Genomic DNA, 16,614 nt, shown 5'->3' with positions numbered 1-16,614 from the left:
AAAAAGCATTTAAAATGGAAAATGCATTGAGAAAAGCATTTAAAATGCAAAATGCAAAATGGTTTTTAGAAAAGCATTTAAAATGCAAAATGGAAAATACCCATTTTGCATTTTGCATTTCCATTTGAAATGGATTTATTTGAAATAAAGCACATCTCTGATTATTGATCACAGTGAAACCTTCCCAGGTGTCTATTGGTTTTGACAAGGGGCTTCCAAATTTTATTGTTGCCTCCGGGCCCTATCATGCACAGGAGCAGTATTGCATACTTCCATTGCCCGCATTGATTTCATACCGATCTGTGAGGAATCAGCCTTAGATCCAAGATCATTAAAACATATAAATTCTGTTTCTCATTAACTCATGTCTAACATTATGGATCTTGTTTGTACTCTTATTTAGAGCAGAATATTCAAAAACGTTAACACTTAACCAGTAGGAATACATATTTTTTGCTATGTAAATGGTTTTTTTTTTAAATTTTAATTCAACATATTTCACATTGTCTATAGAAGCAAAGCTAGCAGTCCACAATTAGACTGAATGGGCTTTTTTAATCTTTTCATGTATTTTGAATGTAAAACATCTTGTATTAGGTTTGTTTATTTTTGAGCCCGTACTTTTTAATGTATTTTCCTGATTTTGTTTTTATGCATTTCTATAGTCCATCATTGAGGATACTTTTTTAACTTTTTGACACCAACAGTACATAAATCAAATGAGTGATTATAATAATTCATAAAGTCTTATAAGACAATTTTTTTTTGTGACATATCTGTAAAGTGATTCTTCATATGTTGTGTCTGTATGTTGCTTCTGTGAAATGTTTTCTTCATACATTGTGTCTGCACATTGGGTTGGGTTGGGTCTAATTTTTCTGTACAAAACTTTTTGTTTTTTTGTTTTTTTACTCTTCTATTTCAAAATTACCAATTGGCGATCCCTTAATGAGTTTGATAACTCATGGGAGTGCAACATCGTTTGTTGTATGTTTTAAAAAAATAAATAAAAAAAATGCTGTTGAAATGAGAATCCTGAGGCATAAGTGTGTAATATCATGTATAATCGTTTGAGAAATGTGGAGATTTGCAAAAAATGCAATGCTGATGTAAGCGTAATGAGTAAGATTAAGAAAGTGACGCTTAGATGGTTTGGGCATGAAAAGTGAATGAACAAAGAAAGGAGAGTATATGACATGAATGTGAATGGTAGAAGTCAGGGATGCCCGAGGAAGACTTGGCACGGTCAAGTGAACCAAATACTTGAATTGGGCCATGTCAAGCGTCAGAATAACACAGAAGGATCAGACAATGTATGAATACGAACGAAGCAAAGAGTGTGTACTAAAACAGAGTTGTTTGGCGGTCAGTCCTCCTTGCCTACCGTTGTGGGGAAACAGCGTGATGGATGGTTATTGGAATCAGAAAAATAAACTTTAAATAAAGCACACATTGTTACCAGGATACCTTGTTTGTGAAATACCCCCAGGAGTGGGGTGTGTAAATATCGAACGACTATTGATTTATGTTGGATCAAAGGTTTGTGCGGGTCTTTTTTGACCCACTATAATAATAATAATAATAACAACATAGCATTGATATAGCGCAGTTTAGTGTCATTTCACTTCAAGTGCGCTTTACTATAACAAACTTAAAAACGGGAATTTAGTATTAGTGGTCATGTTCTTAAAATTATTCCTACAGTGTGCCTTACCCAATACAGATATATGTAATATTATAACACTGTAGCGCGCGGTATTTCGACCGACGCACGGATCCGAATACTTTCTCCCTCACACGCATAGCGCCGTCTCGCGCGGCCACTCACAGCCCATTCCCCGTACAGGAAGACACCCCATTGGCCGAGCTACCCCCACATCTCCGTCAGCGGCTGGTACTGGACTGCCCAAAGGGTATATAACGCCGTGCAGCCCATTTTGAAGGCAGAGTATCCAGTCTCCTGGTTAACTAAGCAACAGAATCCTAGTGGTCATTGCCCAGTTAAACACTCCCCAGTACCAAGTGGAAAGAACCCTCCGGGTCCTCCTTGGGAATTCAAGTAACAGCTCCCTCGGGGACATTACTTGTCGGGAGAATCTCCACCCAACTAAGAGACCCCCGGGTCCTCTGTTGTGGCTATTACGCTGTGTTTAAGTGCTATTGAGAACGTTAAGTGATTATTGTTTTTTACTATAAGCTGTGAACCCTGTATGTAAGATAAATAAACTGACCGACGATAAAAAGCTATTTTCTTACAAACACCCTGACACAACACTAAATATACTGTTTATACAAAGTGATGAAAAAACTTATAACAATAACAGCAGGACAGGACAAAACAAGTCATTAAAACTAAAACATAATATAAAACAGGAGGCAGTTTGTGCTCAGAAATGAGAATCTTCTCAGCAGACATTTAAAAAAGGTACAATAAGGAGGCAACTGAAACCAAACAATTACCGCAAGTTTAAGAATATGGCTTTATGAATGGTGAGATTTATTAAATAATTTTGTTTTTAAAGCCTGTTTAAATTCAGCCAAATTCTGGAGATTAGTAATAACTGAGGGAAGTCTATTCCAGAAGAGCGGATCTGTTACACAAAAAGAACGATCATAGTCAACGGTTCGATTTGACCTAGAGAGTTCAATTAGATGATTACTAACGACACATAGTTCCGATATATAGGCTGGTGCCATTCCTTGCAATTCTTTGAAGGTCATTAAGCAGATCTTAAATACTATACTGTACTAACTAGTTAAGGGTTATTTGCAAAAATGTTTAAAATAATGCAAAGTTGCTTCATTTTGAAAACAAATTATCCTGTATATATATTAGGGTGTCCCTTATATTTCAAAGTTTTTATTTTCTAATGCATAGGTCTTAGTTTTGTTCCTTTGCTTCTAAAGCTGGGTCCAGACATGTTCTTTTGTCCGTACCGTACCTCCGTTTCGTACCAGCGTCGCGATCCAAAAACTCTGGACGCATCATTTTTTGTCCGTACCGTACCTCCGTTTCGTATCCGCGTCGCGATCAAGAGCCCGTATCTCCGTAACGTCGCTGCGATCATCGCGTGTTCATTTCCTCCCACCATGTCGTCGACTGCGGAAGTGTTTGAGAATTTGACGATTGCTTGCGCGTCCTTCATTGTTATTCACAATAATATAACGAAAAAAAAAACAAAAAAGGCGACGTTGGTGGGAGTTAGAATTGTTCAAAAACAGAGAAAGATGTAAGACGCCGCGAACACGTCCAGACTGGCGCAGACCCGTACCGTATCGCCTTTGAACGGGTCGAAAAACCGACTCGCGATGGATCGGAGCGTACCTCGATCTGTATCGAGACGCCGTACCACCGTACCGTACCGAACGGGCGTCCAAACTAGCGTTCTTGATCGCGACGCTGATACGGAACGGAGGTACGGTACGGAGAAAAGAACATGTCTGGACCCAGCTTAAAACACTCGGATTTTTTTTTTACCTTATTCGGAGCACAATAACCAGTGCCGACTTGCACCGAATCATGTTCATGCAAGTTACGCGGAAGTAGCGGCGCGCACTCGCGGTATCTGTCATTTGTGTTCAGTTATTCTCGTGATTATCACGTATTGTTTTACATTTAAAAGATGGCAGTGGAATTAAGAAGCAATAAAAAAGTATTTTCTTAGTTGGTGACGTAAATTATCAAATAACAGGCGCAAAGTTACCGTCTAACCGGCAAGTTCTTGCAGTACTTTTTTTTAACATTCGCGAAGTTAAATTGACTGTTAGTGAAAGCGCGAATCTCGTCATTCAAGAGTGTATTATATTTTGGGAAAAAGCTAGAATCCCTACCAGAGCTATACCTAATTGTGTAAAAAAACTTGTGGATCTTCACCATGCTTGGAGGGAGTTGCAAAAAAATTCCAAAAAAAAAACACTTGTTTACAAGCGCCGTGAGGAGGACTTTCAAAACAATTTAAATAATATATTCGATATAGCACACGTTGATGCTTTGGAACGGATGAAAATAGAAGAAGACAAAATATTTTTACAAAAACAAAGAGAACCAGGCCGTCCAGGATGCTTAGCGGTTGTAGACAAAAAGTTAGCCGAAAAAGAAGAAAGGACAAGAGAGAGAAAATTAAAAGAGAAGAAAAGACATGAGCAAATGTGTTTCGCGAGTTTATCGTCATCTCTTACTACACAAGATTTTATACAAACACAAGGACATACCGATCAACATACCAGCTCTGAAGAAAGCCTCGAGGAACCCTTGCCAACCACCTCTCAAACGGTTTCTGAAACTACTATAAAAAGAGGACAGAAAAACTTTATCACGCCTAAGTTAGTTGCAGCTTTAGATAGATGTCAATTAAGCATAAGGGATTCTGTCTATATTCTTCATGCTACAGTAGAAGCGCTAGACCTTAGCTGTGATGATTTTCCGATAAACAAATCGTCCATTCAACGCATTCGCACACAGAGTAGAAAAGATAGAGCGGAATCTATAAAATCAGATTTTCAGGATAATATGCCTGAAATGGTGACCGTTCACTGGGATGGGAAATTATTACCTGGACTGGACGTGAGAAGTTCTAAAGAAGAACGCCTGCCAATTCTAATTTCATTTGGAGAAAAGGAACAACTGCTGGCTGTACCCAAACTGGAGAGCTCTTGACATTTGAGAACTGTTGACATTTTATAATCAAGAACTGCAAAAAACCATTGTATGTGACGATTATCGTGAGCTGATTGGACTATCTATTATTTTCTTAGGAGGAGATAATGAGAAAAAAATTAATATCAGACCTCCTGGAGCGATGCATCAAGCAAGGTGGATGGCTAGAGCTATTTACTCTTTAAAGATATGTTTGTTGCAATCCCAGTTCAAAATTAACGCCAAGGATAAACGAGCACTTCAAGACGTTTGTTTATTCATTGCGGTTATATATGTGAAACCATGGCTTGGATGTAGTCTGGCGGTAAAGGCACCAAATCAAGATTTGTGCTTTTTAAAGAGGCTTAAGGAATATGAAACTGTTGACAAATTGATCTCCAAAGCAGCCCTGAGCAAGTTTAGTCAACATCTTTGGTACTTGTCAGAAGAAATTGCCGTTTTGTCACTCTTTGATGATGAAGTTAATACACAAACCAAGGGAAACATTGTAGTGAACTTACAAAGAGAGAGTTTGTATGATTCTGGGAAGAGATACATTCCATCAAAAGAAGATATGTCTGATTTTTTGTATGGTAAGTAGGAATACATAGTTTTATTTTTTATACTGTTTTCACTAAACTGATAATAAAACTTATTTATTATTGCAGGAAAATTATTAAGTGATTTTGTGTCTGTCAAAAGCACAAATTTATTTTCTCGATTAAAAATTGACGAGAACTTCCTCCAGAGACCCGTTTCTACGTGGGACGAAGATGTTGCCTATATAGAGGCAAAACGAAAAGTTTTTTCTTTAAGGGCAGTTAATGATACAGCTGAAAGAGCTGTAAAACTTATGCAAGATTTCCATGGTTTGATCACTGCAAATGAAGAACAAAAGCAATGCAACTACGCTGGCTGTGTGCAAGAGCATAGAAATCTGTATCCAGATTGTTAAAAAGAGACCCTCAAAGGAAAATATCCTGCCTGATCTGTAATTTTATCTTCTTTTAATAAATATTCTTTTAAATATAAATATTTAAACTGCTTACTTTGTACTGTTCATGATTTATTCCTTCTGTGTACTCCCTGTGTGTAATAAAAGTTTATTATTATTATCATTATTTCAATTGATTTCAATACATAACGGAAAGGGTTAAAAACAGCAATTTTCAAAATCTTCAGAGCTCTGTCGGCACGGGTTAATGTTGACGTAGGAAGATAAAATTTTGTATTTAAGTAAGTCTGGGTAGTTCAAAAAGAAATAGTGGGTATGCATTTTGATATCAAAAAAAAAATTTTTTTCAACCATATAAGGGACGCCCTAATATATATTGATATTGATACTATGATAAGTTGTTGTACAATGTACAATGTTGTATTTAAACATGCAATATTCACATTTACGGAATTATTTCATAATTCAGCTTGGTAGACATAAATTGTACAAATATTCATTTAATTTAGATTAAGGACGGTTTGTTTCACAACATTTGAACAATTCATCAAATTTTAAAGTTAACTTTCTAATTCTCTGAATATTCTATTCATGTTCTGTTATTATATCATTATAGGCCAGTTGCTTCACAAAGCCGAAATAATATCAGAAGTGAATATAACTTTTACAGAACATTATTTTTTTTGTTTTTTTTTTGTTTGATTTTGTAGAATTTTATTTCGTTTTATGTTGAAAGCTCAAACATTTTCAAAATAACACAGGCACAAATAAAAACATTAAGAATAACATTTAATTTTTTTTTTAATTATTAGTAAAAAAAGATACACAAATTACATTACACAATATTGAATATAGTACAGTTATTAATTACATAATATAAGTATTTGATGTACCCCCATAAATAAGCAGGGCTTGAAAATGAAAATTAACTTCGAAATTTGATGAATTGTTCAAATTCTGTCAAACAACTAGTCCTAATTTTTAATTAGATTAACCATTTGACCTGAATCATAAAGTAATACAGTATGGAAAATTTAATGAAATTAATATCTTTTTGTGCCTAATATTCAATAACTTAATTTATCTTTTACGCATGTAAATGTCCCCAAATTATGATAATGTTGTTTTTTATATTCAATTACTCGTTTACTTACGTTTAAATATTATTTAGTTGTTAGTTGTAATTTGTTTTTTGATCATTGTGTGTATCAATACACTGGAGGGAACAGGGCCTATTAGAAATGGGTGAATCCATGAAGAATTTGAGTATTCTTTCTCTTTCAAATGAAGAAGTTATTATTAGAAACGAGTTAAAAACAACAGCTAGTAAATACACCCTCCTTTACGCTATGAACCCTTTACTTCGGTTGCAATCGATATTTGCAATGCGGCGTACAACAGTCAATAGCTGGAAAAATAACCTCCACTGTGTGGGAATGGCCATTCTGTTGATTGTCTTGACTGGAATTGGTTTAAAAGAGAAGTTAGAGATATTTAAAGGCTATCACCTCGGCCACATCATTTTAGAATTTTTGTTGCTCACAATGCATTTATTGACGAGTTTAGGAAATATTTCTGTATGCGCCTTTCATTCGAAGAGTGATTATGCAGTATTCGTATCCAAAACTATAGAAGTTACTACTGTTCTTGGCCACAATGTGCCTGAAACTTATAAAATCTTTCGTGGGGTAGTTAATAATATAATTGCATTAGTTTTGCTGATTCTATTTATGTTATTCGCATTTGATGTATATGCATTTGCATCAATTTTTAACACCCATCAAATGCTGCTCTCCATTTTTGAAAATTTGTTTTACTTGATGAACTCACTAGTTTTTATCCACTTTGTACTGTCTATGTTTTATGCCCGAAGTGCGTTCTTTGTTATAAACATATTGCTGGTAAAAAAATATGAAAACAAAAGCTCAGTCGAGATAAAAGAGTTGCGGTGCCACAGCAACAAAAACCCTTCAAAATATTTATTTCCCTGGTCAGTTCTTGCCAAAGCTACTGTAGGTATTAGTACTATATCAAAATTTGATATAGACCTGCTTATGGAAACTTACATGGCTAACTGTGATCATTGTGATTTTGTCAACAACTTTTTCAATGTTCAGGTAAGTAAATAATATAGTGTAATATACATACAGTATAAACAATATAATATAATATACATATAGTATATACAATATGATATATTATACAGTATGATACAATATACACCCTTCATAGATCCATTGCAACCTCACCATCTTTCTCATAAATATCCCTTGAAACATAGAGGTTACAACAGATCTCTTAAGACGACACAATACCCTAAAGTAATGTCGGAATCTTAACGACGTAAGTGAAGAAGTCGTGTACAAAAATATGCAACGCGCGGCCCTGGTGTATTGGACAGACCTACGGTCAAATTTGCCCAAGCAAATCTCTAAAATAAAGTTCGAATTTAAAATATTTGGCGTGTGTTAAAATATTGGACAGACCACGCGCGAAACAGTTGAATTTGCTCTAGCAGGCCTAGAAAATTGATCTTTCCGCGGGGTTTATTTTAATCATTTCTGATAAACGTATTACTAAAATCTCAGATGTTTCTAATTGAATACCTCGGAAATTTACTAACTCTTAGTCTAGAAAATGAAATCTTGTGCTTAGCGCTAATTTTATAGTTGAAATATGTTTTTTAATTTTTCAAATCGTTTTACATAAAATATTTTAATATGCAAGGTACTGTTTTTATTAATCTTAAATGTAAATTGGTCTGAAAAAGAGATATTATAGTTACAAATTCGTCAGAATTAATTAAAATGTAAGCCTTGAGCAAACCCCCGTTATTAGAGTATTGTGCCGCCTTAACCGCCACAAGACAAATAAGTAATTTGATATATACATATATTGAAGTGCACTGTTATTTTGTTTTCAGAATTTGCTGATTACTGTCAACGGAATAATTTCTGTAATACGATCCTTGTTTGATGCAACTAGTTACGGGATGCAAAAAGACGTGGTAATTATTCATTAATACTGTATTAGTTACATTAAATATTGTAATAATACAAGATGAATCAGAGCTTACCCGAAAGATTTTAAACAGTGCCTGAGCAATTTGGAATAAAAAATGTAGATAACATTTTCAATAAATTTATTTTCCAACGCACTTTGCCACCTGATACAGTCTAGCGAATCACATGGTATGTTCTCCGTCTTGTTCCAGCACCACCGTACAGATGAGACGGAACGCTCATAATGTGATCTGTTGTAACATTTGATAGTGTGGTTGGTGGTGAAGCATGATGGAAATATATTTATTTTGTTTGTCATTGAAATAAAATATCACCGGACAGCAAAATGACGTCTACATTTTTTACTCCAAATATGCTTAGGAATCGATGGTTATAATCTTTTGGGTATGTACTGATAAACCCTGTGTCATGTATTATAAATATAATATATTATGGAGGTATTAGATAAACACACGAGAATAAATGGTGTGCCGCAACCGTGATTTAAATTCAGGACCTTCTGTCATCTGAGCGTCTACTCTAACCTAATTCCTATCTAAACTATCGTGTCTGAGTATTTGGTATTCACAAGCTTTCCATCTTTAAGAAAAAAGATATTTATAGAATCGCTATGTTCTGGCTGTTGTGAGTGGTTACCTATTTGCCCTCTATGACATCCTCACCCTGGTTTGCATGACAGCTGCCTGTGAGATGGTGGTAGCCGAAGCCAAGAAGACCTCACGCATCCTGGATTCTCTAGTATCAGCACAAATAGACGGTACGAGTTACTTTATATTTTTTTAAGTTTTGTTCAACTTGGAACAGATGATTACAATAGTTAGGATGGTTTTTTTTAACAGATTTGAACAATTCATCAATTTTCAAAGTTAATATTCAAGTTCTATGGAAGTTCTGTTATTATCTCACCATGGGCCAGTTGTTTCACAGTACTTTATTATAATTATTTAATGAGCAGGCAGCATTCTGTTGATACACATTCTGCGCTCATATGTGATTTCACAATAAGTTTAACAGTAATTGAGTTGTTTTAAATTAGAATCTAATGGAGCTTTAAAATGAATTATATTAATAGCAAAGACAACATGTTGAAGAAGTTTGTTCCGTGCTTCCACTACAAAATGCAAAAGGTGGTTTGTTAAGATACTTGCACAGAACTTGACTTTGAAATTTGATAAATTGTCAAATTCTGTGAAACAACCCGTCCTTGGATTTATAAAGCAAGGACCTTGTGCCAGGACAGAGTAAAGTTGTTATGTGGCGATTTGTTCTCTTTCTATGCTGTATCATCCATATCACAGGGTAACTCATAACTTATACTGTTTTTTTCAAAGAAAATTTATATTGTATTATATTATTATATAATACACATAATAATAGTTAGTAATTTTTTTTTTAATTTTTCCGACTTTATGTCCAGGTTAAATCTTCCCTACAGGAAAAACTAAACCCTTCCACACACTTTTCAACAAATGATCATCTAGTCCAAGGCTGCCCAACCCCAGGCCCGCGGGCCACATTGTGGCCCGCGAACGAATTATAAGTGGCCCGCGTGAACCATTTTCAAAAAACAAATCTAACCTGTTGAACTTACTTTTTAAACAAAAATACACCGGTTTTTGATATAATATTTTTGCGTCCGAAATGGAATCTTGTAGCCACCCCCCCCCCCCCATGGAATTCGAAAAATTGTTGTGGGGAATCATATATTATGTTTTTGGGTGCGCAGAATTTTTTTTCAGCCAAGTTCCGTAACCACCCCCCCCCCATGGATTTCAAATATTTTGTGGGGAGCACTCATTTTGAATTTTTTTTGTGGGGAATTATGTTTTAATCGTCAATTTCGCCCAACTGTTAAAAAGGTTGGGCAGCCTTGATCTAGTCAATCCACATTATGCAAGTGCATTATATAAGCATAATATGTAAATGCAAAACAATACAAGAATAGTATTATTATTTAAAAAATCAGTCATTTCAAACACATGCAGGATTGAGAAAGATTTTTTAAATATTTATTTTCAGGGATCAGTAGGATTTATAGGTCCAATTAAATTTTTGTACCGAGCCGAACCCTCTGATATGAAAATATGAGGAGTCGGGAATTATTTTCCCATTTGATCTCTAGTGATTTGACCAGACGCGGCCCGTGACTGTAATTACCAGCAGTGCATTTCATTTTTAAAATGTACCTAGTCTGTAATTTAGGTGGAGCAAATTAATGAATGGGAACACCTACTGAAATTCATTCTATCTTCTAAGTTATATTTGTAAAATAACTGATTAAATAATACAAAATTATCTTGAAAATAAAGGACACTCAATTCATCGTTGAAAATATAGCGAAACCGTTTGATTACACCGCGAACGAGTTCCAATGTGTTAATGTTGTTGCGTTAACATTGAACACTAGTATTTCTAAGCGAATCCATTCCAAACGCATTGGATTACGCATGATCAAAGTGATGCAAAATTCACTCGCCGTCAAAGCACTTCGATAATGCGCGGATGGGTTATGTATCTGCACTGTTCTAACACGTAATTTGACGTTAAGAGTGTAATCTGTCTCGCTCATGTCACCGTTTCGGCTACTTCGGGCTGTCTCGATACCGCCCAATGCTGTTTTAGTAGTATGGTAAAAGTTGGTTCTGTGCATATCGGGGTATGCACGACCGCTTGCTCTTGCGCGGGATTATTTTACTAGAAGATAGCTCAAATAATGACCTGACGGGAATTACGAATTTCTTACATCGATCACTGGGGCACAGATGTCGTTGTAATTTGTTATGTGGAGATTGAAGACAAGCAGTGCAATGCACAAATGCACGTACCAAGGAACCGCCTCTGGATTTGACATGTTGTTCTTGTATTGTTTTGTATTTATTATGCTTTTATAGTGCACCCTTGCACTTGCATAATGTGGATTGACTAGATGATCATTTGTGGAAAAGTGTGTGGAAGGGTTTAGTTTTTCCTGTGGGGAAGATTTAACCCGGACATAAAATAATAATTATAGTCGTTAATATTTTAAGTGACAAATAATAAGTTTGCAAATAAAAACATTGATAGGTACATTTTTTTATTTGAAATAAGTTATAATGATTGAATAAATGCACTATTTTCAGGTGGCACAGATAGAATTTCCATGTGGTCTCACCTGGTGGCCCGACGTTATCCCCATTTTACAGCTTGCAAATTGTTCACCATAGATTACACTCTTTTGTCAAGTATGGCGGCTACCGTCACTGCTTATCTTATTATACTGATGCAAATGACAAAATAAAATTATTTTCTTATGCACATAATATTATTACATCTTCTGCTATTAGCCCTGTTTGTGTAAATATCTTTTTGTTTTGTTTGATGTCAAAAAAACCAATTATTCAATGCGCGTTTTTCTTATTGGTTGTTAAGAAATTAGTAAATTGGTGGTAATTAATTTTTTGATAAGGTTTGTTGCTTGTGGTAGAGTAAAATAATAATTTTGCATGTTTCGAAAATCGTTATGTGCCATTGTGGAATTATTAAATATGAATAAAAAGTGAGGTTTTATATCATTTTATACCTTTTACACAGAAGGGTCGCATTTCTATTTTTCAAGAAATATAATTATTTCATTTTATGTGAATACAGCACAAATGTCCCAACTGCTCCCAGCCATCTGGAGCCAGTGAGGCTATGACATTTCCAATTGGGCTGTGTTGTGAATCTGAAGATAATGAGGAGGGGAAGGAGATGTGTAAGAGGAAGGTGGGGAAATACATGGCTATCATATCTGGTCATCAAACATGGCTAAAGCCATTTAAAGCAATGTTTCAATTCTGAATGGTATGTCACCAGGGCTATACTGAGAGTATTTTCCACACTGAAATTGCTGTAAACACAATACGTATATATTATTTTTAATAAATTAATTGTGAAAAATAACAAATTAAATAAAATTTACTTGCGTATGCCAGGATTTGAAGTCAGTATTTATAGTCAAGAGCCTTACTCCTTAACCACGGAGGTAGTTATATTGTACATGGTGGTAAAGTGTTACGTATTTAACCAACAATTTAAGTAGGTACGTACATACTCAAAATATCGCATCATCTAAGTATAATAAAATGAAACCTTTTTAAATAAATTATTCATTATTTAGGGGTAGGGGAGAGGTGTCTAATTTCAATTACATTAGGTCATCAAATTAATATTATTTGTAGGCCTTATGTTATTACATTATACCTAATATTACTGATCGAATGTGAAATAGATTAGTCATAAATGTATTTAATCAATAGGTTCATTAGGTGCTTATTTTAGAAAACAACTAAACAAAAGTATTTTGTTAATGCTTGCGTGTTACTTGTATAAATTGCCTATGCTTTATTCGATTACCATCAGTTCAATAACAACGTGTATAAACAACGGTAAAGGATGGGGTTATCTACGAAGCACATAAGTGTCATTTCACTTTCAAATGAAAAGCAGGCAAAACAAAATGAAAACCAAATGAAAATTGTGAAAGTGAATGGATCTGATTCCGTTAAAAGCACTTTGTATCATTCGATGAAGCCCTTATTCTTGTTGCAATCGCTGTTTGCAATGCAGCGGACACCAACTTATGGCTGGAAGCACAGCATACACTGCACTCTAATGGGAAGTATTTTGACTGTATGGACTGGTGTTATATTGAGGCAGAGTTTCATCAATAAACATCACCGCCAGCCATCTGTGAACATCATAGATGTTGTATCTCTCATCATACACCTTTTAACAAGCTTGGGAAATCTCTCTGTAAGCATGTTTCAATCGAGATCTGAGTTTACTCGATTTTCTATCAAAACGAAAAAGATCAGTGCTGCCATTGGTTTTGATACCTCTGAAACTTATAAAACTGGCAGGAGATTACTCACCAAACTTTTAACTATAGTAATGCTAACCTTACTTTTTTTATTCAGTGTGGACGCCTATGCGTCCTCAATGATATTCACGAAATATCAGATAATTCTTCATTCAATATATTATTTATTCTATTTAATGAACTCCTTTGTTTTTATTCACTTTGTCATGTGGATGTTTTTCATAAAATGGACATTCTTAACTATAAATCTGTATCTTGTACGATGTTATGAAAATAAATGCCCGGAGAACAATACTTTATTCAACAAAATGAATTATGACGATGATAATAATCTATTGGAATTTATATTTCCATGGAAAAAAATTATTGCCGTTTCGTTACAAAGAATCGAATTGCTCGCAGATAAACAAAATATTGATTTTTTGATGGAAACCTATGTAATGAATTCTGAGCAAAGCGAATTCGCTAATGGATACTTTAATATCCAGGTGAGAAAATAGTTAAATACATACTTTAAATATTGGTTTACTAAATATTATACACGGTATTCGGAAACTAGTGGTGCAAGCGAGAAACCGGTCAAACTTGATAGAGGAGAACCCAAAAAACTTTGTTTCGATCTGAGCATTCATTTTTAAACTTTTTTCTAAAAACATATAAATAGCACTTGGTTTCAACTTAATTACTACAATAAATAACTATTTATGTTGTGGGAGATGGTAAAATACACATTAAAGTTCCATTTTTTCATAACCTTATGAAATACGCGCAAATTATTAAAATAACCCGAACTAAACCCTAAAAACCTATTTTGTATTTCGTACCGTTACCGAGCTGAGTGTAGACTCACTAGTTTCCCGCTTATGCCACTAATTTCCTGACACCATGTAAAGGGGGCTATAACTCCTATTGAAAATTGGAACCGTGAATATTGTGACGTCATATTGTTGCCTAACCATATCCACCAATGAAAAACTCTGAAAGTCTACATCATAAATAAACCACTCACTAGATCGATATCTTCTGGCTTTTTGTATGAAACAAATTGGTCCTAAAAACCATAGATATGGCAAAATATAGACACTACAATTCTAATTCGGAGCCTACTTATTATACTATACACTAATGTAAATCTCTGAAAGTCTATGGGATAGAGATAATAAAAGAAGAAAATTTTTAACCAAGTTAAGTAAATCAGCTAGCCATGTAGCAATAAATAATACAACACATAGGTACATATTAGATCTATGTAAGTACGTACTTGCTGCAAATTTCTTAGCAGACGGTGTAAATAACATTATTATCACCAAAAACCAAAAACATTAATTTTTCAATGAATTTTACCCTGCCATTTGATTTCAGAATCTGTTAATAACAATTAATGGAACTGTTTCCGTCATACGATCGTTGTTTTATGCCACCAATTTCTATGGAATACGCAAGGAAGTGAGTACCCACCCAATAATACGATATAAAAATAACACAACATTTATATAGCCCAGTTTAACTTCAAGTGCGCTTTAGAAATATCTTCCTCCTTTCGGAAAGTCCACTGATTTCTGAAAATCGTTAGGAAAAAGAAAAAAAAAATAGGCATTGTTTTGTGCTTTTCAAAGTTTAAAATTTCCTTATAAGCCATCTTGTTATTGCCATATAAAACTTTTTAAATGATCGCAGCGCCATCAATTTTTGTCTAGGTACCTAGGTACTATTGTTAGATACCAATCTTAATTTATGATAAATTACGTGACATGTAATTGAGTAAGTACTTCTTTTCAGATGGCTGACGGGTCTGATGAGTATTCACAACACACATTAATGCTATCTAATTTTTTGCCAGTTGTTATAAGAGGCTGTTTCTTCGTCCTTTACGATATAATGACACTTATATCCTTGACAGCAGCCTGTGAAATGGTTGTCTCTGAAGCCAAAAAGACATCTCACATCTTGAACTATATCAGCACCAAAGATATGAAAGGTTAGTTTAAGCCCGTTGTCCCACGGGTCGGTAAGCAATCGACATAAACCGAGTGCTGTTATACACTGCGCAGAAAATTAAGTTCATTGTAGTAAGATAACTCTCTGCAGCACAGTTCAGTGTGGAATTTTCGAACATTTGGTTTTTGTCGATTGCTTTCCGACCCGTGGGATGGCGGGCTAACATTGTACATAATTTAACTACAACCAGCTTAAGGCAGTTTTAACTTTGTAATTATTATATTGATTACCCCATTGATGCATTTCCCCAACTGACCTCCAACTCTCCAACAGTGACAGAGTGGTTAGGATCCTTGGCTAAGAATCAGGAGGTCGCGGGTTCAAATCCCGCAAGTAAATTATATTCAATTAATTTGTGTTATTTCACAATTCTTTAATTAAAATAATATTTAGTCTCATCTCCTTCCAGACCCCTCTACCTTGCTTTACAACATACCCCAGTAAAAAACTTGAGTGAAAAATATTTGTGGCTTAAAAACATACATTCATATTGACCAAAAAACGCTGATTCTGAATATATAAGTTAAATGATATATAATTTCACGTAGAAATAATAAATCGTCAATTAAAAACGATTATAACTGTGGGACACACAAACGCTCTGTGATTGGTCGGCGGGTTCTGACAGCACTTAAACTGTTACCTCGCGGTTGGTCGGCTGCGTGCCTTAAGGCCCCGTAGTAATCGTTCAAAGATAGTTTGAAAGAGAGATATGTAAATACGAATGTTATGATTGGAATTACTGAACAAGGATGCAAGTATAATATAATATATATAACAAGTCTGATAATTAGTAATTAATTAATCTGATAATTAATAACAGTAATTGGCTCCAAATATGCTCCAGATGTTTGTGAACAGTCGGGATTCCTGTACGGTTCTCTCAAAAAGAGCTAGATTTGATGAACTGCCCCATAGGATACAATTACCCCAACTGACTCTATCATTAATTTAATGAAACTTTTTCAGATGGCAGCAGATTAAACACTTTGGCCAATATTGTAACAAGGCGATCTCCCCACTTCACAGCCTGTAGGCTGTTCACCATAGACTTTACACTGTTATCTAGTATGGCGGCCACTGTTGCAGCTTATTTCGTTATATTGATGCAGTTGAACATGGTCAGCGAGAAATAGTATGTAATACAGTCGCGGAAATGCAT

The 16,614-nt window shown here is 34.8% G+C and overlaps 1 protein-coding gene across 2 annotated transcripts; it reads left to right on the top strand.

Annotated features, from left to right (window-relative positions):
- The first annotated feature begins 8,305 nt into the window (after window positions 1-8,305).
- Window positions 8,306-15,264, top strand: LOC149417835 (uncharacterized). 2 transcript variants are annotated; one of them, XM_089639196.1, is made up of 4 exons: window positions 8,306-8,598; window positions 9,218-9,371; window positions 14,817-14,900; window positions 15,234-15,264. In XM_089639196.1, exons 1-3 carry the CDS (start codon window positions 8,584-8,586, stop codon window positions 14,834-14,836), a joined length of 189 nt encoding a protein of 62 aa, XP_089495322.1. In that variant the 5' UTR covers window positions 8,306-8,583; the 3' UTR covers window positions 14,837-14,900; window positions 15,234-15,264. The 2 variants fall into 2 exon arrangements, with proteins under 2 accessions (XP_089495322.1, XP_089495321.1); XM_089639195.1 differs by lacking the exons at window positions 14,817-14,900; window positions 15,234-15,264 and adding an exon at window positions 11,734-11,994.
- Window positions 15,265-16,614: the final 1,350 nt, after the last annotated feature.

This window comes from Hesperophylax consimilis, chromosome 14 (assembly GCF_061612785.1).
Source record: "Hesperophylax consimilis isolate HC1 chromosome 14, BYU_Hcon_1.0, whole genome shotgun sequence".
NCBI classification, from domain to species: domain Eukaryota; kingdom Metazoa; phylum Arthropoda; class Insecta; order Trichoptera; family Limnephilidae; genus Hesperophylax; species Hesperophylax consimilis.
Note: the sequence above shows the minus strand (reverse complement) of the source record. Positions and strands in the feature narration are given on the sequence as shown.

Bases quoted from the DNA above. Each gene is read 5' to 3' on its own strand.
- LOC149417835 (XM_089639195.1), top strand. The intron at 9,372-11,733 runs GTACGAGTTACT...CACTATTTTCAG, and splicing joins AGTATCAGCACAAATAGACG to GTGGCACAGATAGAATTTCC.